A 27,372-nucleotide genomic window follows, 5' to 3' on the forward strand; every position below is an offset into this window, starting at 1 on the left:
GCTTGGTGAGCTTGGCCAATTTAGGTGCAGCAACCACCAGCAGAATGACCTAACACTAGAATAGGTCAGGTTCATACCAAATAATTACGTTCACATAAAACAGACCGAGCACCTTACAGATGACTCACCAATGCTTTTTCCCCAAAATTTCCAGAAGGAAACACTGTTTATTCTTTTAAATGTCAAGGTTGCAATACAGAAGAAAATAAAAACAGGTGTGAAGTCTTAATATCTGAACTGGAGTACTAATTGCCCTAAATTGGGTGATTTTTCTTCTTCCACCTGAAAGCAAAATGCCCAGAGAGCAATTTGGTTAAAGGAGGTGTAATTGGGGCCTATGTTTTCATAAGACTAGAAATGACAAATTGTAGCGAATATCAAAACATTCTTCTTATTTTGCCTCTGACTTCTATAATGTGAAAGACAGTATTCAAATTCCTGTGGCACAGTTCAGAGGGATCTACAATAAAAAGCATCTATGAGTCAAGAAAAGCAAGGACTTGGTGGCAGCATCCCAGATCTCATCACTGTGGTATATTTGTTTTTTTGAATGGAAAAGTTTGAAGTTTCATTTAGTTGCAGACATTACAACCCCATATTATGACATCTTACTGATATAATTATACTAGTAAATTAAGCCCTTAGCCCAACTACATGGACTTTGTACCTTTTATGCAACTAAAAGGGTATCTATATGTCAGATAACATATACTTCACAAAGAGAGAAAATATATTAAAAGAACCCATAGAAAATATCCAGTTATGAAAAGCAGAAACAAAGTGTGTGAACATGGGTGTGTGTGTGGTATGGAACGGTAAAAGATTAAGAATGCCAAAAAAAGATAAACTGGAAGGAAAAAATAAAATTCAAACAGTAACAAAAAAGGAAAACTTGTAATGTAAAATACAGCAAAGAAAATACAGGCAGACCTTGTAATACGGGGGAAAACATTCATAGGAATAAAAATAAAACATTTTAAAACTGGTAAAGACATGTCTTTTTATGCCTAAGACTAATGAACTGAAGGATGCTATTTTCAAAACACACTACAAACCAGCTAGCAGGAGGTCAACAACAGCAAAGGACAAAGCTTGTCCCAGTTAAAACCTGGCAAAGGAAACAGATCTTAGCAGAATGTATTGCGCACTCACTTCTTTCAAAACAGTGAGATCTCCACAAGCTTCAGGATATAACTTATTTTTTAAAGACAAGGAATAAACACTTCACTACAGGCTAAGAGTTCAATTAGCAATAAACCATCTGGAAAGGTTATTAGACTGTTTTCTGCAAGACCTCTTGCATTTTCTTCAAAACCACATGGTGCCTCTGGCTTCTGCTGCCAACAGGTTATTGGGGGCAGAGAGTGAGGGTGAGAGAAGCGAGGAGGCGAGGCAGGCAGCTGCCGGCTAGTGCGAGAAAGCGTCCAAGCTGGGCACGTGAAAAGCCTCCTAAACCCTGGGCATCCCTGTGCCTGGAGCTGGCAAAGGGAGAGCTGCAGTTTAGTGCTCCTCTTTGGACTCATAGGCCGAAAGTGAGGGGGTAGGGAGGGGGTGGGGGACGGCCAGGAAAAAGGAGCCAATTTTCTTCTAACCTATGCGAGGATAGATATAATTAATACAAGCTAAGCTCATCAGTCACAAACGCGTGTGCCTCGTTTTGCACGGAGCCGAGCAGCCCGGCCCCCACTGCTGCCGCTTCTGGCTGGCGAGCGATGGGGACGGGGACGGGGACGGGGACGGGGACGGGGACGGGGACAGAGCCGGCGGCACAGCCCGGGCCGCTCGCAGGGCCGCCCCTGGGCCCGGCCCGGCGCCAGCGCGGCCCCTCCCGCCCGCCCGGAAGCGCCGCGGGCCCGGGGCCGCCTTCCTGCGGCGCGGCTCCGCCTCTGCCGGGCAAGATGGTGGCGGTAGCGGCGCCGGGGGAGCCGTGAGCCGGTGCCCTCTCACGCCGCTCTCTCTCTCCCCGTCCCTCCCGGCCGCGGTCGCCGCCGCCGCTGCTGCTTCGCGGCCGCCTGGCGGGTGTGCCCGGCGCGGCGGGCGATGCGGGCGGCGGGGCTGCGGGGCTGTGTGTGAGCGCGCCGCCCATGTGGGTGTCCCGGTGAGGCCGGGGGCAGCGGGAAGATGCTGCTGTCGCTGGTGCTGCACACCTACTCCATGCGCTACGTGCTGCCCGCCGCCGTCATGATGGGCACGGCGCCCACCTACATGCTGGCCTGGGGCGCCTGGCGCTTGCTCTCCGCCGTGCTGCCCGCCCGCTTCTACCGCGAGGTGGATGACCGGCTGTACACCATCTACCAGAGCATGGTTCTCTTCTTCTTCGAGAACTACACGGGCGTGCAGGTGAGCCGGCCGGGCAGGGCAGGGGGGTCCGGGGAGCGGCCGGCGGTGGTGCCGGCTCTGGGCTGTCCCCTCGGGCCGCCCGCCGTGGGGCCCGCGGGCAGGTGCGGCCGTGGCCTGTGCCCGGGACCGCAGAGGATCCGCCTCGTTCCGCAGCCGCCGCTGCTCCTCTGGTGATGCTTTTCACGGAGTGTTGGTGTTGTGTTCGTTTTGCAGGTCGGGGAAACGGAAGAGATGCGACACCGGTCGTGCTCTATCAGCACTTGAATGGCAGCCGCCTTTGCACACTTTGAACCCCTGTGGCCTGTGCTGCACATCTGTAGCATTACATTGGCAGCAGATGAGAAAGCTGTCATCAGCTATAATTGTACATAATACACGTACAAGTTTTTAATAAATAGATTGCTTAATATCTCAGTTATTACAGATTTTTAGTTTTCGTGCAGTCTGCCTCTTGTCACTCTTTGGCCCTTAAATTTTGGATCAGCCATGGATTGTGATTATTCAGGATCTTGGTTTCAGGTTAATAAGTTGGAATTGGAGGCCTCTCTTGTATTTTCAGTGGGGTATTTGCATTCAGGTGATAATACCTCACAAAGTGCTGTGTTTGAGAGATTATGTATTTGTCTGTAATTTGAAAAGTAGGCAAGGAGACTTTTAATTCTGCATGTAAAAATAATAAATGGCAGGTGCTTCCTGTGTCTAAACATGACCTTCAAAAATTTTTTAGTATACAGAAGGCTGTTTGAAGATAGTGTCAGCTTTAGGTGCTTGAGAGCAAAGAATAGCAATACATGTTGACAGATGACAGAGCTCATCCAAATAAGGTCTTCTCATATTCATGGCTAAGGCCTTTTTCCACTCTGTAATGAAGCATTTATTTATCAGGCTGGATCTCCCCTAGTTTCCACTCTTAAGTGCAGTTGTAGGCCTTGCTTTCTTACTGACTCTTGGGAAACCCACAAAGCTAGCTAAAGGTCAAAGAGTTGCACTGTTTGACATCAGAGTAAATAGAACGGATACAAAACTGAAGCAAAGTCTTCCTTTAGTGGTAGTTTTTGATTCAGCTTGTAATTTATGCAATTTTGCATTACCTCTTGTCCAAATAAGCTAACTTGTGTTGTGCTTGATATATTAAAAAAAAAAAAGGAGCAATAGTTCACAAGTACTTTTAGTTTTAGCTGCCTTCTGTTTTATGTAGTGTCTCTGATGCAGATGGTTTGATGTGTAGTAACACACCTTGGTCATTAACTGCTGAAAATAGTGGTATAGAAGTTTAACTTGATCTGTTCTAAGAATGAGAGCCAAAAATCGGTGTATAAATTGTAATGGAAAAGCTACTCAGCTGCCTACAGCTGGTGTGCAGACAGTAGCAAACACTTAGAATTTTTAAAAAGAACTTTTATTCAAAAATGCCTTTGACATTAAAGAAAGGAAAATGCTAACTAAAAGAAACAACAAGGCAACCATCATCTGTTGACCTCTGTTTCATTGCATTGATAAACTTCATACAAACAGAAAAATGGTGATGATCAATTATAGGCCACTAACAGGAGATAATTAAAAGAATATTGAAATAGAGGTGTTTTGTTACAGTAAGCAAGAAATAATGATAAGAAATTGTGGAGGAGGAGGCATATGTCATAGGATAAATAAAATAGTAACCATTACTGGAAGGTAAATAAAAGCTTAGAAAATACAATACATGTGTAGAGAGATAAGACCTTTAAAATCCATGTGTCATTTAACTGGAAGATAGTCCCCATGTGTTTAAGGGAGAGAAACAGGGTGCCCTTTTAGACCTACTCTAGTGAGCGCTGCACATGTTTTAACTTGAAACTCAGAGTGGAAAGTTAACCATGTGCCTGAGTGTGTGAGATTGGGATGGTAACCTGAGACCTACTGTGGATGGGCTGTCTTAAGGCATGTAATTAGATGCAGAAGTGTAGCATCATTAAACTTAATTCCAATAAACCAGCAAAAACAGTAGCTTCATAAAGGCAGCTGTAGGGCTCTACCAGCATTAAGGCACCATAAGGGCCATGGGAGGGAGGAATTCTGCATCTCTTTCAAGTGTATTGATTTATTCAGTCGACTGAAGTGTGTCGGGGTGTTTATTTTTGTGACTGAATACATAGGAGACAACCTCGTCCATCAGAATACTGGAACTTCTTGTAGTCTCACTCGAGTCATTAGGATTTTACAGATGCTTAAGTGACTTTTTGTTAGCACTGTTGCTGTCTTACTGTATTTAAAATTTCTTTACTGTTATGTACTGTTTAGCATTCTTTGGTTTTACACTTAAGGTATTTGTGGTTTTTCAATACAAGAACACACTGAACCAGTTGTGGATATTCGAAGTGTCTGGTCTTAAAATAATTTTCCAAAATTCCCAGTAATGGTGAGTGGGTATTAATCGGGTAGAGTTGGTTACAATCATAAACATGGATGACTATATTTTTGATTCAAATATTAGTGTATTGTGATATTTGTTTTTTATTTATTTATCTGTCAATAGGTGATGTTTCTCTCTATCATTTGCTGTTAATCAATTAAGTATCTAGATCTGTCTCACCCTCACAGCTGCATGCACAAGTGTATTTTTCTTCTTTTCTTTGTTCTTGAATTGGATGTTCTTAGCCAATTCTTTAAAAACAAAAACTGTAGTTCATGCTAAGAAGGCTTTTTATAGCAAACTCCTCTGTTTTGAAATGTAACTAAGTAAGGTGATAACCTGGTCTGCATGATAGAAAATCTTGAAATACTAATCTTTCTCTTTCTCTTAAGTATTTGACTTGAGATAGAAAATAATTGCAGAGCTCTGCAATTGCTATAATTGCTGTGAGCTCTGGATATTTTAGGTCCTAGAGAGTGGCTCATGAACTAACTGTTAAAGTTTTTTACTTGGTAAGTAAAAAAGTATTTAGTTGTAAATACTTTCTCTTTTTAAATTTTGGTCAGACTCTTTTTTTCTACGGAAACAATTTTGATTTACAAAGCCTAAGAGAACTCAAGTTTACTTGGCATCAGTTTAGGTTTTCCAATAATATTAGAATTCATTAACGAATTGCCAAAAATAGTCCTATTTGCTGACTGTCATGCAAGAGTTGGCAGTAGAAGACTGAAGAACCAGTATTGAGAGTACAGAAAGCCACAACAACATCCCAGTGCTGTGAGGTAAACTCGACAAAGCCAGTATGACTAAAAAGTAAAATCCTGTAATGCTGTGTAAATTTGTCAGTGCTATTACAGTTTAGCGGGCATCCATGAATTCTATTAAGCAGTTATAAATAAATTAATTAATCTGTGGCTTTGTGACAGTGCTCCTCAATAATTTCTAGGTTTATATACTCAGAATAATGAAATGTGTAGATGTGGTATTGGAAAGTGGCACAGAGAGAACGTCCCTGCTTTGGCCCTGTGTTGCTTTGCACCTGTCCTGCCGTAAGATGCAGGTGCCATACTGTTCTGTTTTCTAGGAGGAATATTGTATAAAGTGAAAATAATTCTATGTAAAGAGAGCCTCAGAGAGCAAAGGATGTTAATTTTATCAGTGATGAGCTAAAGCAGTCACTGGTACAAGCAGGTACAAACTCATGCACTTAGGAGGACTTGCATCTGTTGGGGTGTTTGGCCCCAGGTTTCTGAATCATCAAGTAGCTGATGAACTGTGGTTGTGGTACTGCTTTTCTCTTTACTGTGTCAGGGGAGTCTGGTTTCTTCCATTTCAAACAGGCTATAAACAGTTGAATCTTGCCATAGAATGTGAAAACCAGGATGGCTGCAATATGCGTGTGATTAGAACAGTTGAAGGGCTGAAAGGACTAGTAATTCAATATGATGAATGCTCTCATCTCTTTCTGACCCTGAGTATCTTATCCCAGTTGCTGTCAGGGTGATGAAATTAATGCCTATTGTGTTTGTGCACATGTTTCAGATCAGATGAGGACTAAATGTTCTTCAACTTTTTTTATTGTAATTGTGTTTGATATTTTGTACTGAATGCTGGTGAAGAAATAATAAAGAAATCATCACTCATACTGCTTCCTAAAGGATCATTTTAATCTGAAAGGTTTTGACAATTGAATGAAATCCATAATTGAATTAATGTTGATGGATTTTGTTCAGTACTTGTGTCAGCTGTGTTCCCTACCCCCACTTCCCGATGAATAGAATTTTTTGGAAACAGTGTTTTTATTAAAGACATAATGAAATTCTGGTTTTTGTTGGCTTTACAGGACTCTGGAAAGGCTGTAAGAATCATATAATACCTTGGTGTTGTTTAGTAGAGCTAAATAATTACATTAAAAAATACAAGAGATGCTTGTTTAACAGAGCAGTGTGCTTCCTGGATTGATATTGATGCTTTGACTTGCTGTGTCTCAATAGGGTTGAAAACTACTTAGGTTTAGAGCAAACTAAAACTTTGTGGAGCAAATGTGCCACAGAGCTCTTGATGATACTTTCTGGTGGAGTAGAGCCTGGGATTTTTTTCATACCTTGGCTTCCTAGGAAATGTGTGAGGAGAGCTTAGTGTCTGAGATAGGGATGGATGCTTAGTCTTGGAGCTGTTGACCAATTTGCAGTGAAAGTGAGTGTCTATGCCCATCTCTGTTCCAGGACGGCAACCTTCCCAGACAAGATTATCTTTACTTACTTCTTACTTTTCGTTTTGAAGCTGTTCGGCTGTCCAGCAGGTAATTCTTGAGGACCAAGGTGGAAGTGGGAGGGCAAGAGGCAGCGCTAGTTTGACAGCCAAGTTGCAGCATACAAGGAGGTGCTCTGGTTGCTGTTGGTGGGGTGGTCTGTCATCTCTTAGGAATCTGGTTCTTCCCTCTGCACTGGTGGAGGCATCATAACTAGGCTTCATCATAGCAGGGTGAAGGTTTGGTTTGTGACTGCTTCCTGTTGGTAGATGTGAGTGACAGGGTTTGGCTTCTCTTTAGATGAGGACCCATTTCCCAGGTAAATCAAGTAAGCAGAAAGTCCAAAGGAAACATAACTTTTCACCCTTCTTCAGCTGTGTTTGGAAGGAAAGTGCTGGCAGTTGCATTTTGGCATGAGCCTGGGTATATGAACCTGCTCTTGAGTTTCCTGAGATGCCATCAAGGTAAACCTCTAAGCTCAGGCTGGAGCTGAGCAGCCTCTGAGGGCTCGAGCTTTCCTCGTTCATGTAGCTTGTGGCAGTAACCCCAGTTAGTACCTGCTTACATTGCTGCTTTGTGAAACAGTGCTAGCTGTGGTAAGGCATATTGAGAGGTTAAAATAATCATACTTGTAACTTAATTGTGATGGTAGAAATAATGAAGTAAAGGTGCTGGGGGAGTTATAGAAATGTGGGGATTGGTGCAATGCAAAGACTGAAGAGAAACTAGGAGAAGGAAGGGGAAATGTACGCCGTTTGTGTGGTAAACTTTAAAAGAAGCCCAGTGAAATTTTTCTGGCTCCATTAAGAGGGTTTACCTTGTTTCATTTCATTAGAGATTTCAGTGTACAGCTGTATCCAGGCATTTGTCTTTTGTAGTACACAGCTAAGTTCTCTGTGTTATTAGAACAGAAATTGATACCTGCTAAGCCCAAGGGATGCAGCTTTCAAATTGAGATGCATGCCTAATTTTAGACTCTTACGTTCAACTGTGGTATGAGGTAGCAAAAATAGATAGATTAGCTATGTTAACTTTGTGCTCTTTCTGTTTTAGATATTGCAAACCAGATATTCGCATATATCTTCATTTTTATTCTGTGCCTTTGACTGTAGATCTGAAGGTGAAAGTGATGTCCTGCAGGACTCTTGTTCAACAATATACCATCTAGAGTTCCAGTCTATTGCAGATCTGGCTTGGGGGCAATCTGGAAAGAATTTAGTATGGAGAGTCTGCTCTGCATTCAGTGCTGGTCCTGATCATCTTCCACTTACTGCCTGATCTATGAAAAATAAAATAAATAAATAAAAACTGAGGTCTAGTTAGCATTTTCAGAAATCAAGTATCAGCTACCTGAACCAAAACTTCTGTTTGTACTAGCTTTCTGTTAGTAGCTTTGTGTGGAGATTTGCCTAGCATATGTTTCATAAATGGCAAGTCATAACTGAATCTGAATTTCATATCAGCCTTATCTGTCTCAGTCCGCAATTTAAAAAAATGTGTGTTTACATTTTTAAATTAACTGAATGTACTTATGAAAATATTAGAAAGTATGTGTCAGGTAGGAAAAGCTAAGGAGTCAAAAGGCACGTTTGAATGCTCTTACAAATTCTGATTCCAAGTATTTGACCAATAAGTTTTGCAATCTCATGTTTTGGTTTTAAATTTTTCTATTTAAATATACTTTATTTTAATATCTTAAGATTTTTGGTATGTGGGTTTTTCAATATGATATGTCCTGACTTAGCATAATTTATTACATTTGAAAATAAAAATTGTATTTATCACTATTTTTTTAGCCAGCATTAGTTTTATACCCTATACTCTTTTTGTGTTTAACTGTGTTGTGGTATATGCTAGGCTGTGGAGTTTTACAGTTCTCTTCCATGCCCTTTTCTTCTGCTTACATAATATGTCCAGTTACTTTATGTAAGGATGATTTTTAATTTAGATGTTTTTTCTCCTGGTATTCTACCATCAGATGCTGTTCTTGCTAACAGAAGATTCTGTTCATAGTTAAACATTTGAGTGCACTTATTTCAAACTTTTTGCCCTAGGCTTGCAGGTGGGGTATCCTTTTTTCTCAGTTTTAGTTGTGTTAGATAAAGTAGGCTCAGATGTCAGGGATTTTGACATTGCAATTATGAGGAAGCATATCTTCTCAGAGGAAAAATACTCTTTAATCTCTCTTCTGTCATTTTGTATTTATCCTATGAAGGGATTTGGTATAAAAAGCCAGGGGAATTATTTTCTTTTGTTCATTTCTTTTCTATCACATACTACTTGTCATCTTCTCTGTTACACCTAGATCCTCTGTGGCAGTAGGAAATAGCATTTTTGCTAGTTTGATTTTTTAATTGTAAAATAAACTACACATGATTTGGTCAAATTTGTATTTTAGCTCATGACTAGATATAAAAAAATATTAGTTTAGATTGCTTTGAACTATATTGTGGTAGTTGAAATAATTTTACCTGGTGAATTTAGGATTGACTTGAAGACTTAGTTTGTTCCATTTCCTATGGCTACGTGGGAATCTGTGGGCGTTCATGTTTCTTTTTGAGTAAGCAAACAGTGCATAGTTCCAAGCAAGCTGCAGGTGAACTGGCTCATTCACATGCTGTGGTGGTGAGCAGATGAGAGTGATTTTAATGTGGTGATTTTTGAGGCTGATCAGTTTTCTGGGTTCAGTTCTGGATGCAGAATTGTTGCAGATACCTCCCTACATGTTCTTATGCTGTGTAGTGATTCCTTTGCCTCACTGTTCACAGAGTGCTTAAATTCAATATACTTACTGACAATGTGTGGAAAAGCTTTCAAAAATGCTATTCCACAATCACAAGCAGAGACTAGAGATGTTTCATAATCATCCTCATTCAAGTCAACTCACTGATAGCTTCACAGCAGCTTTCAGTCTCTACTTGATACAAATACTTGTAACAATATTACAACTAGAGATGCCGCAGCCTCCTCCGTGGAGTCCAAGGCATTTAAAAAGAAAGTTCCTGTTACAAAGGGCTCTGGCTGGAGGAAAGGCTGCAGACTGCCACAAGTTTTCCTGCTCATGTGTGGTGGGCAAGGGTAATTCCAGAGTGAGCTTAAATGGACATTACATATTTTCCACTACAGAAGGGTAATAAAGTATACAATAGCTACATTAAGCGTGGGTTGCTTTTGCCCTTCTTTTAAGGAAATTACAAAAAATGTGCATGAAGAAGTCTCTAGAGATGCAAAAGGCTTATAAAGGAGACTTCCTTTCACTGAGACAGGTGGAATACTTACTTTCACTCTTGTACAAGAAGACATGTTCAGATTTTATGTAATACCGAGATGCCAAATGTTCAGAAAAACTCCCGTTGAAATCTCATCATATAAATAATCACCTTTCAGATATGTCTGAAGTATATGCAGTTATTATTTAAAAAATTTCATTACTAGTGATTTATGATGAAAATTAGGTACTTTGATTTTTCCCAGGTGGTCACTGATTGTAATGGTGGATTTGTGCCATTGAACTGCACTGTAATCAAAAGCAAGTGATTTGGAGAAAGATCTGTAAATTATTTGGGCACTGAAAATAGGATTTTTTCAGACTTTAGATGTCAGAATCTTAAAATTAAAATCATGGTAAATCTTGAGGGTTTTCCTGTTATCGACTGGAACATTTAAGATATACAGATGCTTATTTAAAATTTTTCTTAAGGATTCATCAGAGAGCTAAGGAGTACAAGGGGCATTTGTCTTTAATTCTGCTCAGAATCTGTAAAGCCTTTACAGTCAGCATCAGAACAAAATTACTTTTATACATGTATCTAATACATGGAATGAAGTATAACCAACCACTCATAAAAGTTTGTCAATTTAGACCATAATGTTAAAAGGCTTATTTTCTTATGAAAATAAGAATGTACAGGCTTCATATTTAACATCTGATGGTATGGTTTATTCCTACTTAATCTAAATAGGTAGCTGCTATAGTTTTCTTACAAAAAGGAAGTTAATGACAGTAAGTGTATTTTCTAAAGTTCTGTGCTCTCTGGTTGAATCAAGTCACAAATGTATTTAAAAAATAAATTGAATTACATTATGTATAGGAATCTTTTCAATATTCTCCAGAGCTGAATCTCTTAGCCATGTTCTTTTCCACTGAACCCCAGTAAAATACATAGCTGCAGAATATTTGAAAGAACTCTGCTTCAATAAAATTGATTGTTTTGTGATTTTATGGTTTGCTGCTGAGCTTGCTAGAGCTGTCTGAGCAGCAGACTAAAGACGTGTGCAATTCTGTGTTGAGCAGATAGTCCCTAAAGAGGTTATGACATGTAGCAAAAGTATGATCCTTACCTTAAAGCTATGTATCCTAAAGGTATTTTTAGAAAATTTATAAACTTTTTTTTTTTTTTCAGATCTAGAGAAAATGCAACTAATAACATCAAAGTCCTTCCTCTTCTGTTCTATTCATATTCCTTTTGCTGTAGGCAAGTGAAACCTGTCTCTGTTAAATGAGAATAAAAGTGCTTCTTTGGCTTTTGTGAAGAAAAAGAAACATGTAAAATACTTATGATAAGACATTTGAAAACCTGTGATATTTGTCAGCCCCAAGTACAGATTGTCTATCTGTATCCTGTCTTGAGCCTGCTTCTAGTCAAACAGGATAAATAGATTCTATGGTCTGAGGTGCTTTCTTTGGAAGCTGGAAGGACTTGAGACATGAGGCAGGTTTTTGATGCCTGCAGCAGTGCTGCAGAGGTCAGTTTGCGCAGGGTTCATGCTTGTTGTTTTGGTGGTTTGTCATACAAGCTCCACCCTTTCACCAGAAAATTGTATCCAGAGTTTGTAACAAACAGATCAGAAATACGTTTTAGGATGCTATTTATTTTAGTAGACATGTTGTAGTAGTGCCCAGCTAACACAGATGCTCTTTGCCCAGAGAGCACACAGTCCCAATTATTAATCGAGAAGAAACAGTGAAGTGGAGAGAGGTGCATTTTGTGAGGATAGTACAGCTGAGTAGGAAGTCTGTGTGGTCCTTGTTAAGTGTTGATGTCTTGACATCTTCTCCAGAAAAGGGAAGGAATGTTTTCCCCCTGTTATCCTGCTTTTATCCCTCTTTCCAGTTTCTGTTGCCTGTGCTTGAAGTTGATGTTTTTCCTGAACACAGTGCTCTGCTTTCACAAAGTACTCCAGTAAACATTATTTTGCTGAAGTAACAGCAAAGATGGGAACATCATTCTTTAATTCACATCTGATTTCTTTGAATAGAGAAGGGAGGAGGGTTAAGAAGTCTGAGGAACCAAGACTGAGTGTGCTGGTGGACTGATAGACACCAGATGAGTTGGCCCAAGTTTTTACCAGCAATAACCAGTTGTATTGCCTTAATGCTGCTGAAGCAGAAGTCACACTATCAGAATATCTGCTTGCAGAGCAGCTTCTAATTGCTCCCATTATCAGCCACATCCAATTACAATATTGAGGTAATCTCTTTGCTAGGACCTTGATGTGGTCACCAGTTGACCTGCAAGCAGATCCTCTGATAGTATGTTACTTTTACCTACATTTATTTTTGCCATGGCAGTGTTTACTGAGCTGATACTGCTAGGATGTGATTAAATTATCTGTTTAATTTTCTTTGATATGTAAAGATTTCATTAGCAAGAAATAAAGTTCTTAACTCTAAGTTAGGAGTGTCCACCTTGTTTCATTGAAAACGTGTGCAAAATATGGGTTATTTGGATGTGGCTGGCATGCAGGACTGTTTCATATTGCTACGCCACCTACCACAATTAGCAAAGCTGTAGTTGAGTATGTTGCACTGGAAAAAGCAGTCTGGTAGGGAAGCTGAAACTGGTGTCACCAGATCACCCAGGAGCTCCCATTTGCATGCTTAGATCAGCCTATCACTGAATTAGCACATTCTCCCAGCAGAACTACTTGTAACTTCCTGCTAATTCATCAAAGCTTCACCTGGACAGGACACCCTGAGGTGTGTCTTGTGGCTGCTGAGCCTGTGAACAGCTTGGCGTATGGCTCCATGGAAGATGGGTACCAGCCTTGCCACAGAAGGGATCTAATAGAATCCAGTTTTCCGTATTTGAGACCTCACTGTGTTGAGTTTGACAGTGCTGCTGTGTAAACAGATGTGAAAGGCCCACATTATTACTAACTGTATTACCCATTACTGAGAACTGGGCTTTGAAGTAACCAAAACATGGCTAAAAGCACACATTTCAGTGTTGTGTATGCAAGTAATATTTGCAGTGTTAGACTTTACATCTGCATTTTAAACATTTTCCCTCAAATCTCTGCTTACTTTGGCTTGCTGGGTTGCACTTCCTATTGACTTGTTTTCTTTGCTTGACTTCATTGTGCCTTTTTTTTAACAGCAGATTCTATTCTAAATGAACAGGTTCCTCACTTGCTTCATTGTGGCTGACAGGGCACTTATCAGTTCATTAAGCTGATAGGTAGAATATATGTATACTGTAGTGTCTGGAGAGCCATGCATGAAATATGTGAAAATTCAAATTGCCTCCCAAGCATGTCCTGCACTGTTTCCCCGGCACTGGCTGCTGGGGACAAGACCCTGCCGATGCTCTGCACATCCCGGGAGCAGCACTGCTCCTCTGAGGAGGGCTATCAGCCACTCTGATATCTTCAGGTTGCATCCAAAGGGGCTTGAATACAGGTGGGCACTGTGGATTCCTGTTCAGTCTCACTCGAGTGCTGCCTTACAGCACAGTGCTACAAGCGCCAAGGTATGGGTTCGATCCCTTCCAACTCAGAATATCCTGTGATTCTGTAATTCACTGTGGCCCCCAAACATCTGCACCAGCAAAATGAGAAAGAGTTAGAGGCTGTACAGCCTCTGCAGCAAGGAATTCTGCAAAGTTAGCTAAGAAAAACAGCAGGCAGTCCAAGGTTTTCTGGAGGCCATGAAGAGTACTATATTGTTTCCTTCTGCAGCTATAATATACTTTAGGTGCTCTGGTTTACCTAAACACATCAGATGGCCAGAAATTAGAGTCTTGTCCTGAGCAGACTCTTCTCCTGCTTATACACAGGCAGGTTAATTCCTCAGACACCATCTCAAAAGGAAATGGACACTTCTGTAGGATTCAAAGCTCTTAACTGTTACCCTTCTGTTTTGTATGGTGAATATTTTCAGAAGCCTGAGAAAGCAAAAATGCTTTGGTCTCAGGAGAGCTGTGTGGGTGCCCACAGAGTAGGTGTTTCCTGGGACTGCAGGCTGGAAGTTGCCATTCTTAGCTATTTGTAGTCAAGGTTGTAAGTTTGTAGCTCAGTTCTTTAACAGAGTGTCTAAGGTGAATAGCTGTTTGCTGGCCTTTGATGAACTGTGTAAGCCGTTCCTCGAGATCAGTGAGATGGGCGGTGCTGAAGTGGATGATGCTGCAGATAAAGCTGGTGCATCCTCTTAGGCTGAGCCATCTGAGCAAACAAAATAGACCTTTCAGATTTTCTCATTCTTACCTTTGCTTTAAAATAAAACAAGCAGTTTTTGTGTGTTTAATGAGAACTAATATAAATAAAATTTTTTTCTTTTTTTAGTTCTGTACAATGGTTTGGCTGTGTGTGATTTTGGTCCATTACATGTGAACACATCTAACCCTTAGGGTACGCCATAATGTTGTGCATAGAAGTTGTTTACAGGAACAGTGAGTGGGTGTTCCTCTGGGGTTAAAAAGTGAACTAGATCCAATCTTACTGAAATAAAAAATTACACAGATTAACTGTTATATTTGGCAGACATTGGCATGTATTTTTTTTATGGGAATGATCCTTTATATTTGTTTTTACCCATGCAATAGTCCAAAGCAAATGCTTTAAATTGTGGGTCTGATTGCACTGAGATTTTGACTTGGTACATTAAAGTGGAAATATTTACAAGTTGAAGTTAAAAACTGTATATTTCAAACCCTGTTTCTTGTGTGGGGCAGCTCTTGGGGTAAAGGGCAGGTTTTGTTTTCCTCTTGTTCTTATTTTTTTTCTACATTTTAGAAAAGCTCAAATAACATTCAAGAGTTTCTGGTTTAATGATTTGTTGTATTGGGCCTTCTCTCCTACTCCAAAATTCTCTTTGCCAGAAACTGCATAGTGGAGTCTTAATTTGAAATTAAAGACAGCAGTATTTATGGACATCATGCATAACAGTGCTAGGAAAGCATACACTTGTAAAATGAAGTTTTAACTCTATAAGTGAGATTAGGAGGATTTATTTCAGAGGAATTTGTGCATCTGAACTGTAAAGTCAACCCTCAGACTGCTACCTTGCTCTAAACTGTGTGTGGTACCTAGTGTCAGCAGTAAAGTTATAAATTCTGGTACTCCAATGAGAAGACTACTCCTATAGCAGAATCTTGTTCAAATTTCTCAGATACTGTTCAGAACATACTTGTCAACTGACTTGTTACAAATGTTGTTCAGTTAGAATTTATTGTGCAGGCCTTTTCTTTTTTGTTTTTGGAAAAAAATAACTCAAGATATATCCTCTTTTACTCTATGCTCAATGATCTCTTGCTCACATATTGACTGAGTATCTCACTTCGCCAATATCTGGTTTTGGCCTTGAAAACAAAACTTCATCAACAGTGTGGTTGTATTTTCAAAGAAGAAACAGCAGGAATGTGAAACATACAGTGTTCTTGTGGGGTTTTTGCCTAGAGTTAACAATATGAGACATTAGCCATCCACTATCACAGGTTACCTGAGAGATAGACAGAGTTTCCAGAAATGCTGATATAGAGACCTCCTATAAGGATCAATATGAGACTTGGCATACTAAATGATAACAATTAAGATATGAATGTTAGTTCTTCCTGATGAAATTCCAGTATTGCCCAGACTAGGAAAGTGATGAAAATAAGTGGGTAAACCTTCCATATAGCACTTTGCTTTTTTGGTAAATGGAATAATTTCAAAGTAGCATTTATGTCTGATACAGCCAACTTCTAGAAACATTGAGTGCGTCCATTGGCAGAACAATGGTGAACACCTACCTAGAATGTACTGGTTAGAAAAACTATGCTTCATTAAGTAATGAAAATGTTTATGAAAGGTAATTGAACAGCTGGATTGGTTCTTCAGTCCAGAAATAAAATTATTTTCAAGTATAAAATGAGAAAGTAATTAATTGAATGAATCCATTTTAAAAGGGTGACCAAGATTCTAGCATCAGCATCTTGTTTTGTAGTCATGCTCTCAGAAGATTATTTCACTAGTAGACCAGTACCTTTCAAGGGTGAGACACTACAAGGCTGAAGTGTGTCTTTAATATAGCAGAGGAAAAACATTAAAAAAAACTGCTATTTGGAAGCCACAGACTAATTTAAAGGCAGCCTTTAACCTCACTCTTCATGGTTAAAATAATGGCACATGGTTGAGATTTTGTTCTTGATCTAATCCAGGAAAATTTACCATTTTAGGTTGAATGACAGCAAGTGTCTGGATAAAGCATGTCTTATTCATTAGATGTATAAATAAATGGTGATTTTGTACACGTCTGTGATTCCCCATTAACTTCAGTTATATTAATGTAGGGAGCTTGTGGCTGAAGGTCACATTCCATGGATCCAGTTCTGGGGCTATGGCACAAGAACAGAATAAGTTTCTTAAGCCCGCATTAATTAATGTTTACAGCTTTGTTGATAAGACAGTTGTCTGTGTGGTGGGTACTGATGTAGTGATAGGGTGTTCGTCTGTTAATGATGCTAACTTGCTGACAGTTTTCTTAGTAAAAAGCCTAGTACTGCATTGGATCTCATCATTGCCTAATGCAATGAAAATAAATTATAATACTGCATATCTTTAAATTTTTTTTAGGTAATTATCTACGGGGATTTGCCAAAAAATAAAGAAAATGTAATATATTTATCAAATCATCAGTGTACAGGTTTGTATTTTTTTTTTTGCTTAACACTGTTATAGATTTTAAAAAACTGCTTGTCTGTTTGCTGTGTCTCTTTCCAAGCTTGCCCTAACAAGCAAGAACTTCTAGTTCAAAAACCTTTAATGACATTTATACATACAATATGTACTTTTTGTTTCATCAGTGGCAATTAAGAGGTAATTTAGCTGATTGCTTTGGGCTTTTGTTGCTGCAGTTGATTGGATTATCGCGGACATGCTGGCGATCAGGCAGAACGCGCTTGGGCACGTCCGCTATGTCTTGAAGGATGGCTTAAAATGGCTTCCACTGTACGGGTGGTACTTTTCACAGGTAAGCCACTTCACTCTTTCCTTGCTGTTTGTGAGTCAAACATGTCAGATGTACTTTCTCCCTGTTTTCCATGCATGCTGTGAAGATGTAGTTCTGAGTTGGCATTCAATTATTTGAACATGAAAGCAACTGGCTTCACTCATTGTAGTTAGATGTGTATCTTAGTTGAGAAACAGTTACTAAAGATTCAGTTTACTTTTTTAAATGAATACTTTTTATGGATAGAATTAAAACTTTAGAGTATTTTAGGAGTATTTTAGACTATTCTAAAACTTTGTTCTTTTTACAGTCTAAAACTCCAGTTTGTAGTCATGCTCTCAGAAGGTTAGCAGAAGGTGTAAACAGATGTTTTTTGCTCTGTATCATGCTACAAATTGGGAGTAAATTGGCATTACTGTTTAATGTACTTCTTTGTATTTCAGTTGTTTAGGTTTTAAGCACAATATAAAAGAGAAAAATTGGATCTTCATGTAGTGTGGAGGAAAGGCAGATCCTGCCTCCATGAAAATGGTGATGGCTATTTTGGACTTCAATTAAGCAAAAACCTGAGTCTAACACTATTCCCACCTTTTTCTTTCTCCTCTTTCTGCATAATATTCCTTTTGTTTCTTCTAGTCTGAGAGCTCAACCTTATGTGACTCAATTTTATACAATTACTGAGAAACAGTGGGCCATGTTCACTGAGCAGCCACCATACTGAGTGGATATGATCTTCGTCTAAAATGGTGGAGAGCAGTGTAGATGGCTTATTTCCCTAAAATCCTCTGTGAATTTTGTCTTGTCTGCTCTTTGCTTTTTCTGAAAGCAGATCTATTTCTTTGTGAAACAAAATAAAATGTAGAGGTGGATGGTTTTGGAAGTACTGGCCTTTTTCTAGGTGAGCAGAAATGGCTTCATGGTACTTATCTCAGGGTTTAGATGGGTGCTTAGTTATTAAAATAAGAATTGATAGAGTTTTGGGTAGTGGTTCCAAAGTGATGTTCAATAAGACTTCTCTCCTTTGTCTTCTCCATTTGCTTTCAATGTGTTCTCTGAATATTAATCTGCTTTCTGTCCCTCACCTCATTGCCCAGGCAAAGAAATGAAAAATAAAACAACAACCCCCCAAAAAACCCAAAACCCCAACCAAAACAAAAAAACACCCCACATGCATAGGAAAATACTGCTAATACAATTAGACAGTTTGATTGAATTGACAGTCAATCCTGTACAAGAGGGCAAGAAGGTGGAGAACATTGAGAAAAATATTATGGTGGGTATGATTGGAACTATATATTAATTTGTAAAGGAGTGTATGAAGAGTAGGCAACTACAAGTGTATGTCCAAATAGGAGGACTTACTCTCCGTCATCTTTGCAGCACATCCAATGTCTTTAGCTTCATGGTTGAAAATCTTTGTTGTCTTTTGGATGAGCACTTTAGTGAGTAGGCTGTAGATCTAGGCTGGAGCATGGGTGAGTGACATTGGTTCTGCTAAATGTAGTATGTTTGGAGAAGTATATGCTGCAGAGAAAATGAGAAAACTCTTCACAATTTCTTTTATTGGTAGGTCTGCTGTCCCTGTTCTCTAAAGAACTACAAACTGTCAGACTCTGTCATGCCTCACTAAGGGTATGCTTAAGGAGAAAATGGAATTCTCACTTGTCTAATGCTTGCCCTTAATGCTTCTCTACATTTTTTGTCCACCAAAGTGACTGATCAGCTGCATGGAAATATTTTGCTCTTTGTTCTTGCCTTTAGTCATTACAGTGGTGGTGATTTAAGTCTGCTTTAATTAAAATGCAAACAGGATATATATATTCCATCCACTGTCACTAGATTTCCAGAGGTTTTTTTTTTGAGATTTTGGAAAATTACTTTTGCTATGTGGAATATCCGGTGCTCAGTTTCCTGAGCTGTATATTGACTGTTAAAAGGAGGTTCCTGTGGAAATTATTCTGAATGTCACCTACATTTTTAATCAAAACATGTATATATTTAAAAAAATCTATTCAGGTTTGGACTCCTCAAAAAATAAAACTTCTGCAAGATTTAGTGGGGGATGATTATATATACTTATATATATATATAAATCAGTGACACAATTGACATGCAGTGGTGATGCATATATGGCTAAATGACTGAGATGGGATGCAGAAAGCCTGCAGTTCAAGCTAATAGGTATTTTTATTGTTTTTATCACACCAAACAGTGCAAAAACATAAAACACTTCCTGCCCTTCCTGTTGATGTTCTGTCAGTGATGTCACTTGCACCCCACTAAAAGTTTCCAGAGCCACATAATTACGCCATGCTTACGGAATTCATATTCCCTTCCTCAGGTAAACATCCTGTTTGGAAATAAACGTGGTCTGGATGTCCAGGAGAGCAAAATTCAGGCACAAAGGAAGTATATTTGTAAACACAATCCATTGTTGACTGAGAGAGGGGCTTTTAAAGTACAGCGGAAAAAAATTATAACCTTAAAAACAGTACTTCCAGAAATCTGTTTTGAAGAGTGTTCATATATTTGATCTCTTACTGAAAAGGAAATGCAATACAAGTTGGGGAATTTGAGCTATATACAATCACATAACTAGCATTCTTCTTTGAGGCAGCTATCTAATAGCAAGGAAAGAAAAGAAACACTTAAATTAACCTATTATATTCCAAGTGTGATTTATTAAGTAGAACCGATTTCTTTTCCTAAAACTGTCTTTATTATTTTTGGGTAGCTCTGAAATATTTTTTTGCCCCTATCATTTGCTACCAGTTAATTCCATCACTCCTATTTGCTTATACTATCCAATTCTTTTCTATTTATCTTATACCTCTGATGAGGCTGGGATGTAATTTTGAAAAGTATTTTTGATACCCCACAGTTTGCTTGGCTTTCTAACATAGAGAGTATGTCTTTATCTTTTCTGTTATCCAGCATCAGCTTGTGCACACTTTTGGCTGTTCCTGAGTTTTAGCCACGTATCCTGCCTCTCTTTATCTTTGTATCCCTGAGCCACAGGAACCTGCCATAGTGGTGGAGTTGGAGTGAATGCAGTGAACACTGATCTTGTGATACTTTGTCTGTTCTTATGTTACATGACTCTGTGCTCATTTACTTGAGAAGTGCAAATCTATTTCTGAGCATTAAAATGTCTGACATGCAACACCAGATCTATCTTTGGTGTCATGGTGTGTGTCCCTGACCAAAAAGTCCAATAGTAACTTCATTTGTCCAAGTTGACAAATCAAACAAGGAAAAGTTGGTTCAGTATTAGTAATTTGATGATGAGGGAATACCTCAATTCCAGGTTTCTCTCATTTATTAAAGCTTGACCTAGCTGAGCTCACAGAATGATGACCTACCCATTACATGGAAATTTTATATAGTAGATGAATTTTTTCCCATACCAAACTGAGTTTACCCTTCCTGGAAGGGGTGCTTGTGTTGGGTGTCAGAATACAGATGTACTTTAGTCTGCTTAAGACTTCTGTTTTCCTTTAATAGTGTCAGATCTTGAAAACAGTCTTATACATGGAGTGTGGAGATAACGTGAGGCTGTTTGCTACACAGCTGAAGAAACGTTTTTCTGTTCATGCTGCTTTCTGTCTGAAACTGTTAAACTGCTTGTGGGGTGGTCCCAATACCATGCCACAGCCAAGCTCAGTGAGCTGGGGAATTCTGTTCTTGGTTTTGGTCCCCTGCCAATCACAGCAGCAGAACTGAGTGTTAGAGCTAGCTACTTCACCTTGGGAGGCAACCAGAGATGATAAAATTAAGACAGAATATTTAGTATCCAGATAATGCATCATTGGCTCTCTGTTCCCTTTCACTGCAGTTTTTGAATAACAACTCAAAAGTCACATCAGACACCACTAGCTAAGCAGCCCTCTCTCCACACCATGAAAAGCAAATGCTGAAAGCACTTTGCATGACCACCTCTTCTGCCCACCTCCTCCTAACCCCTCAAATTTTATTCCTGTCCATGCCAGGGACACAGCTCTGCACCCAGCCACTGCCCCTGTTTCTATGATGTACTGTATCTTTTCATGAGATCAGGTATTTAATGAGGCTCAGCTCTTAATAGTTTTAATCTTACTGTCATCTTTCTGTTAAGAGCATGCAAAACCATGACAGAAATTGTCTGACAAATCGTAATACCAATTGTCATGGTGAACAGAAAAGAGTATTACCAAGACATGGAGTCAGTCAGAAAACCCATGAAAATAATGTACCTTAAACCTGAAATTCTGTTATTTGCAAGCTAATAATGTTTTTTCCGGATTTCATTGTATCAGTAGTTCATAGTTGGTGCATGTTTGTTTACATACTCTTTCTCTGTAGATAAAACAACGTGGTGGAAGAGGGAAATGATAGAGCAAATTTCTCTTTGTGTGTACTTTTACTGAAGTTTTGTGATAAGTTGTGTGCAACAAGTTATAACATGAATCTCTTCCAGGGCATAGTTTTACTTTTTATAAAAATTTTCAGTAAAAATACCTCTGTAGAATTGTTCACTTTGTGAAGGGTTTGGTTTACTTATTCAATTATTATCTTGGTATAGAACTTCTTTATTAAAAGTCTGGTTCTCTAGTAAAGTGCATGAAGGTTTTCAAGACCTACGCTAGTTACTTTTGTCCTATTGATAAATTTTGTATGTAGAAATATGATACTTGCATTCCCAGTATTTGCATTAGTTACTATTTAAGAGAAGGCACATAGAATTGAAAGCATTGACCTGTAAGTACTGGCATGTGAGTAACTTCAGTTCTGTGATTTTCCCTTGATACACAAATGAAGCTGCATGTCAGCGTTGCCAGGAATAAATACTCTGGGGTCACTTTTAATGCCATCTTCTAGTTAATTACTTAACACCTTTAAACAAGACACTCCAAGTGTTTTATGCATTGGGGTTTTTTTATATCTGATTTTTATTTAAATAGATTTTGTGAGCTAAAGTATATGTGAATGTAAAATTAGTTTCACATGTTTTTGTGATAGGAGAAAATGTCACGTAGGCAATTTGCAGCGTGAGTCATAAAGGTGACTTGTCATTGTCTCTTGTTTGTTCTTCAATCAGCTATTCTACATTAAACTACTTAAATATTTAATGCTTTCCCTTTTTTTTCCTCTCTTATAGCATGGAGGAGTCTATGTAAAAAGAAGTGCCAAATTCAATGAGAAAGAAATGAGAGAGAAGTTGCGGGCCCAGATGAAAGCTGAGACTCCAGTAAGCTTATACCTTCCTTCTCATTTCTTTGACTTTTTTAATGGCAAAGGCTTGTTGGAGAAAAGAGCCATGCCCGATATCCACAAGCTACTAAGATGGTAATCATGGATTTGTTTTCTTTCTGTGTTTTTACAGTTGCTTTCTGTGATTAGAGTGATACCTCTAATTAAACTGAGGAAAAATTGACTGGTTCTTTATGACTGACAGGAACTTTGTGGTCCTCTCTGTAGAGGGCAAGGGGGATCTGGACTTAGAACATGAACTGTAGTACCTTCCTTGAGAAACCTCTATTTCAAAAGAGAAACACTCTGTTTCAAAAGACGACATTTTGACTACTGTGTGCTTGTCAGAGACTGATACACTCGACTTCTAAAAGTCAAGAACCTTTCCTACCAAATGTTAATTAGTCATCACTATGATCAATCATTTTTAATGGCAATGGCATCTTAGAATTGAATAACTTTGACTGCTATGCCTGGAGGAGGGGAAAAAACCCAAAACAAACTCTTGATAATTTTCTATTTGAAGAATGACTGTTACTGCCAAGTGACTTTTCTCATGACTCCCTGTATGGTTTGTGGCTCAGTGGTTAAAATCACTGTGCTTTGCTTCCTTTACTTGCTGTGCATTAAATTTTTCTTCTTCCTTTTTGGCCAAGCTAAAGGAAAACAACTAAGCAAGACTTGATATAGAACAGTTAAACTTCCATTTTATTTAAAATTGTGTTATTAGGACTTAGACTTCCCATATTGTCAAAACTTTTATAAGCTGAGACTTGGGTAAAAAGCGTTCATGGGTTGTTTTGACATTCGTAATAGTATTTTTTTTCTTATTTGGAGATAGTGAGTTTATGTTTGTTCATGTGTCTCTGTTGAAAAAGTAAATTGACCTTGTGCTTACTGAGAGGAGTAAATTAGTAAAATGTCCCTATTTCAGACAGTGCTCAAATTCATTTTGTCTTCAAAAAATAATTTAACTTTTTTGTTTGTTTGTTTGTTTTAAGGAAGGAAAGTTCAAATTGTTAGCATATAAGTTAGGCCAGAAATGAATTACGACAACTAAACAGTATCTAATCAATGGTGTCCATGGAGAAGATGGGCATGTTCAGTGATGGCAACCTGCACCCTTATTACCAGGGAAGGTCCTGGGATGAAAAGAGGTTGTGTTGCTTCATTATTTGCCATATGTCAGTAGTAAGGATTCTACTTGCTGTAAAACTTGAGGTGTAAGGGAATAAGCAAAGGCTGCTTGGAGGATGTATGAAACATACTTGTAATCATCACCCTAAGCAATTCTTCCCCCTGCAGAGTGCTGGTTAAATTCATTTTAGTTAGTCTGGATGAAATAAGCCAGCAAGGTGTTTTCCTGCATAGGCTCATTGATTTCTTGCTAGCTAAAAAGACAGGTTCTGCTTAAGTCTGGTTTTCTGGCTTCCCTCTGCAACCCCCAAAAAGTAGGGGTTTGTTGTTATTATAAGGTTTACATTGTGATGAGAGTCTTAATTCGAAGTCTGTTAAATTAATTTCCTTTAGAAAAATGTGTATTTTTCTTTTAATACAATCTTGGGAAGATGTGCCTAGAAACTCATCTGATTATGTCCTTGGAAACCTGCAAATGGTGTTTGCTGTAGTGTGTCATTTTAGCACAGTTGTAATGTAAGGAGAGGTTTAAGCATAAAGCTTTTCTTTAAAGACAACAACTGATGTGGGTTCTGCTTTCCATGGGGTTAGTAAGTGAAATAAATCCAGAAGTCTTTGTTTTTGGAATCATCTTTCTTCTCCCTCCTGAGCTGTGTGTAGATTGAAAGGCTATACCTAACCTATCAAAGCTAATGCCTAATAAATATGGGGCCGCTTGGGTATGCTTGTTTTTTGCTGCTGTTTAGCTCTCTAGGAGTTTGGTGGTGTTGGAAATGACCACAGAACCTGGATGTGGATACCAGGCAGCTGTTGCCATTTGCCTCGTATTATCAGATGTTTCAGTATAGAAGAGAAATATATCCTGCAGAAATGAATCTCTCAGTCAAACTCTATAGGGAGTGACACTTAAATTTACAAAATCAAAGTTCTTAAAAGCCTGTTTACTGAGGCAAATGTTTGCATCTGCAGGGGTAAAAGACACAGACCATTGAGCTGTCATTTGAGGGAAGACTAAACTTCTTATAGCCCACTTTATCTGAGAATTTAAATATAGATGCTCTTAAATGGCCTTTAACCGACAGTAACTACTGTGAGCAGAACATGATAACCTGTGTCCTTATTGCATTATTCATGCAGTTCTGTAACTTAGCATGACATTTACAAGCAACCATATTGCTTTTAAAATGAAGAAATTTTGATCAAGTATGCCCTGAATTCATCAGCTTCATGCAAAAATAACTAATCTATGACTCTGGAATTTTCATGTACTGTATGGTACAGCTCAGGGTAGACTTTCCTCAGTTTGGTGGGCAGCTGATGTAGCTTAGTCATTCTGTGTGTATGTGGTAGAGTTCTTTCTTTAATGTAGTGCTAGAGATGAGCTGGTCTTTCAGCTGCTCAGGAAAGATTTATATACCAATAAAGAAGAGATGGTCGGGAATCTGTGTTAAGGGTCACATTGTTATTTACAGTTTCTCTCCACATACAATTTAAACAAAAGAATCCAGATGATTAATGTTCAGGCTGTCTGGAGCCATCCCTTTTCCCATTAAGAAATTGAAGATATGTAGGAAGACAGAACCAGTCTTTTGTTCTCCTTAGCATAGCAAGCTCTTTACTTCTTCACTGTGGACCTTTTGTTTTGTTGTTTTTTTTAAGTTATGACAAGTAAATTTGAGTTAAAACTGACAGGCAAAGTAAGGCTGCTTCTTGGCCTCTTACATGCACGGTATAACTTGATCAGTGCTCTGGTATGCCTCCTTTTGTGTAGACAATGGTGGACTGTGTGCTTCTCCTTGCTCACCTTGTCTTACGACTTCCACCCACCTGTCTGCTATAAACAGCCCCTTTTCCTGCCCTCAGGTCTGCAGCTGGCCCACACCTCTTCCCAGATGCAGCACAACAGTGTCAGACAAGCACTAAGCTGATGGCAGACTGAAACACTGTTGCACCTGTGTTTTCTTAGTGGGGATCTTGAACTAATATATTTTCTTAGTTATTTCTGGAAGTCACTTTACTTTTCAAACTCTCATTGAATAATATGCTTAAATAGTGCATTATTGGCACTTTTGTTGATAAAATTCACTCAAGATGATGTGATTTGGTTTAAAATACTGTAAAATTTGACTGATTGTTAACAAATTGCAATGTTACGTCTTGTGAGAGGAGAAGCTGTCACAGTGTTTAAAGAACACTTTTGTGTCAATGTTGTTTTAATGTAAGCCCTAGATGAATGTAAGCCCAAGGAATGGGTATCCAGCTGTTACTTGATATGCTAATCTACTTGATTTATAAAGAAAGTTAACTCTTCTGAACAGCAGACTTCCATTTGATAACTGAAAATGACACTTCTATTTTTTAATCATGCATTGAGAGTAGGAAATCTGCATTTTGAAATGTGGGATTTAACCCTGTACAACCAATATTTAGCTGATTACTATGTGTTTTGGTTTTGTCATTCATTCAGTCATAGAATAAATCATTGTCATATGAAGAAATGCTAATCAAACAATAAAAACATAGAGGGTACAGACACATTAATACAACTGCTATGAGGCTTAATGTCATAATTTTGTGATATAGTTACTAATTTGCAAATCCCTGACAATTGTAAATACAGATGTCCTTTCCTGCTTTTCCCACATCACTTTTTGTATTTTGTTCCAATTATACCAGATAGGTTTTCTCATACCATATGCTTTCCAGTTATTGATCTGAGTGGTAATGTTTCTCATCCAATTCACTCGAAGCATACTTTCTAGGCAGTGGTCTAAATGAATGCAGATATGAATCTGTCTAGCTGTCAGGATACAATAGCAGTAATAATAATATTAAAATTAAGTAAGTGCATTGTTTAAGACAATTCTGATTTTCGTAAATTAAAATATTTGTTTTCCCTTTTTCACATGAGAACAGCACAGTAAATGCAAGATACCTTTAGTCAGTAGTTACCACTTCTTCATGCCCTATATTCTTCTTCAGAGTAGCACCTACTCACTCCAGTACATTCTCCAAAGCCTTTGGCCACCTTTTCTTGCCGTATGTTTATGGTTGTTCTGTATTCCAGGGACTCACGTGTCACTTTGCTGCTTTCCCTTGCTCCATCCATACCTCAATTTGTGGCACTCTGATCTATATCAGGGACTCTCTCAGCTGCCCTATCCCCCGTCTGGAAGCATGACCCCCCCTTAGTGCCACTGCTGTTTCTGTTTGCCTGTGAGACCTTGACAGTGCTGGGAAAATGAAGCATTGCTCTTTGGGAGAATGCAGTTACCATCTTCCATTCCTTTCATTTGTGGGTTGTGACAAGTGCACTGACATTGCACTGGGGACTTTTCAGGTAGCCCCTGATTGGCAAAAAAGACTTGTATCTTTTTTGATTTTATGCCTCCAACAAGAATCAGTAGGGTTGTACTAAATGAGTTCTGATCCACTCCTTGAAGCTTTCAAATTGATGAGAGATACCAAGTTTATTGACACCCACCTGTTCCACAGAAGGAATGAAAGTACCACATACCTGAGCATAGGGACCTATTGCTTGGGTTAAAATTGGTGTCTCAATGAATCAGGGACAGGTAATTCAAAACTGCCCCTGCTGTTTTGAACATGAGGACTGTATTTTGCAGCAATAAAGTGTGTAACTTTTATGTAGCTAATTGCCCTAATTGAAAAATCTGTATTTAAAATGGCCTAAACTGCAGCTAGTCTTTCTAGGCAATTAAAATGTTTCTACAAGTTCTTATTCCAAGTTCAGGAGAGCTTATTTAGTTATTACAATCTTAGAGATTTGTAGTTCTTACAGTCTTTGGAAAT

At 38.8% G+C, this 27,372-nt stretch overlaps 1 protein-coding gene across 1 annotated transcript in view; it reads left to right on the top strand.

Annotated features, from left to right (window-relative positions):
• Window positions 1-1,873: 1,873 nt before the first annotated feature.
• The window catches only part of AGPAT5 (1-acylglycerol-3-phosphate O-acyltransferase 5), a 55,618-nt gene continuing 30,119 nt past the window's right edge, over window positions 1,874-27,372 (top strand). The window contains exons 1-4 of the mRNA XM_068183648.1: window positions 1,874-2,340; window positions 16,818-16,887; window positions 17,099-17,214; window positions 22,331-22,420. Coding sequence (XP_068039749.1) covers window positions 2,122-2,340; window positions 16,818-16,887; window positions 17,099-17,214; window positions 22,331-22,420 — 495 coding nt within the window. The 5' untranslated portion in view covers window positions 1,874-2,121. The remainder of the gene's footprint in view (window positions 2,341-16,817; window positions 16,888-17,098; window positions 17,215-22,330; window positions 22,421-27,372) is intronic.

Source organism: Anomalospiza imberbis, chromosome 3 (assembly GCF_031753505.1).
Source record: "Anomalospiza imberbis isolate Cuckoo-Finch-1a 21T00152 chromosome 3, ASM3175350v1, whole genome shotgun sequence".
NCBI lineage: Eukaryota > Metazoa > Chordata > Aves > Passeriformes > Viduidae > Anomalospiza > Anomalospiza imberbis.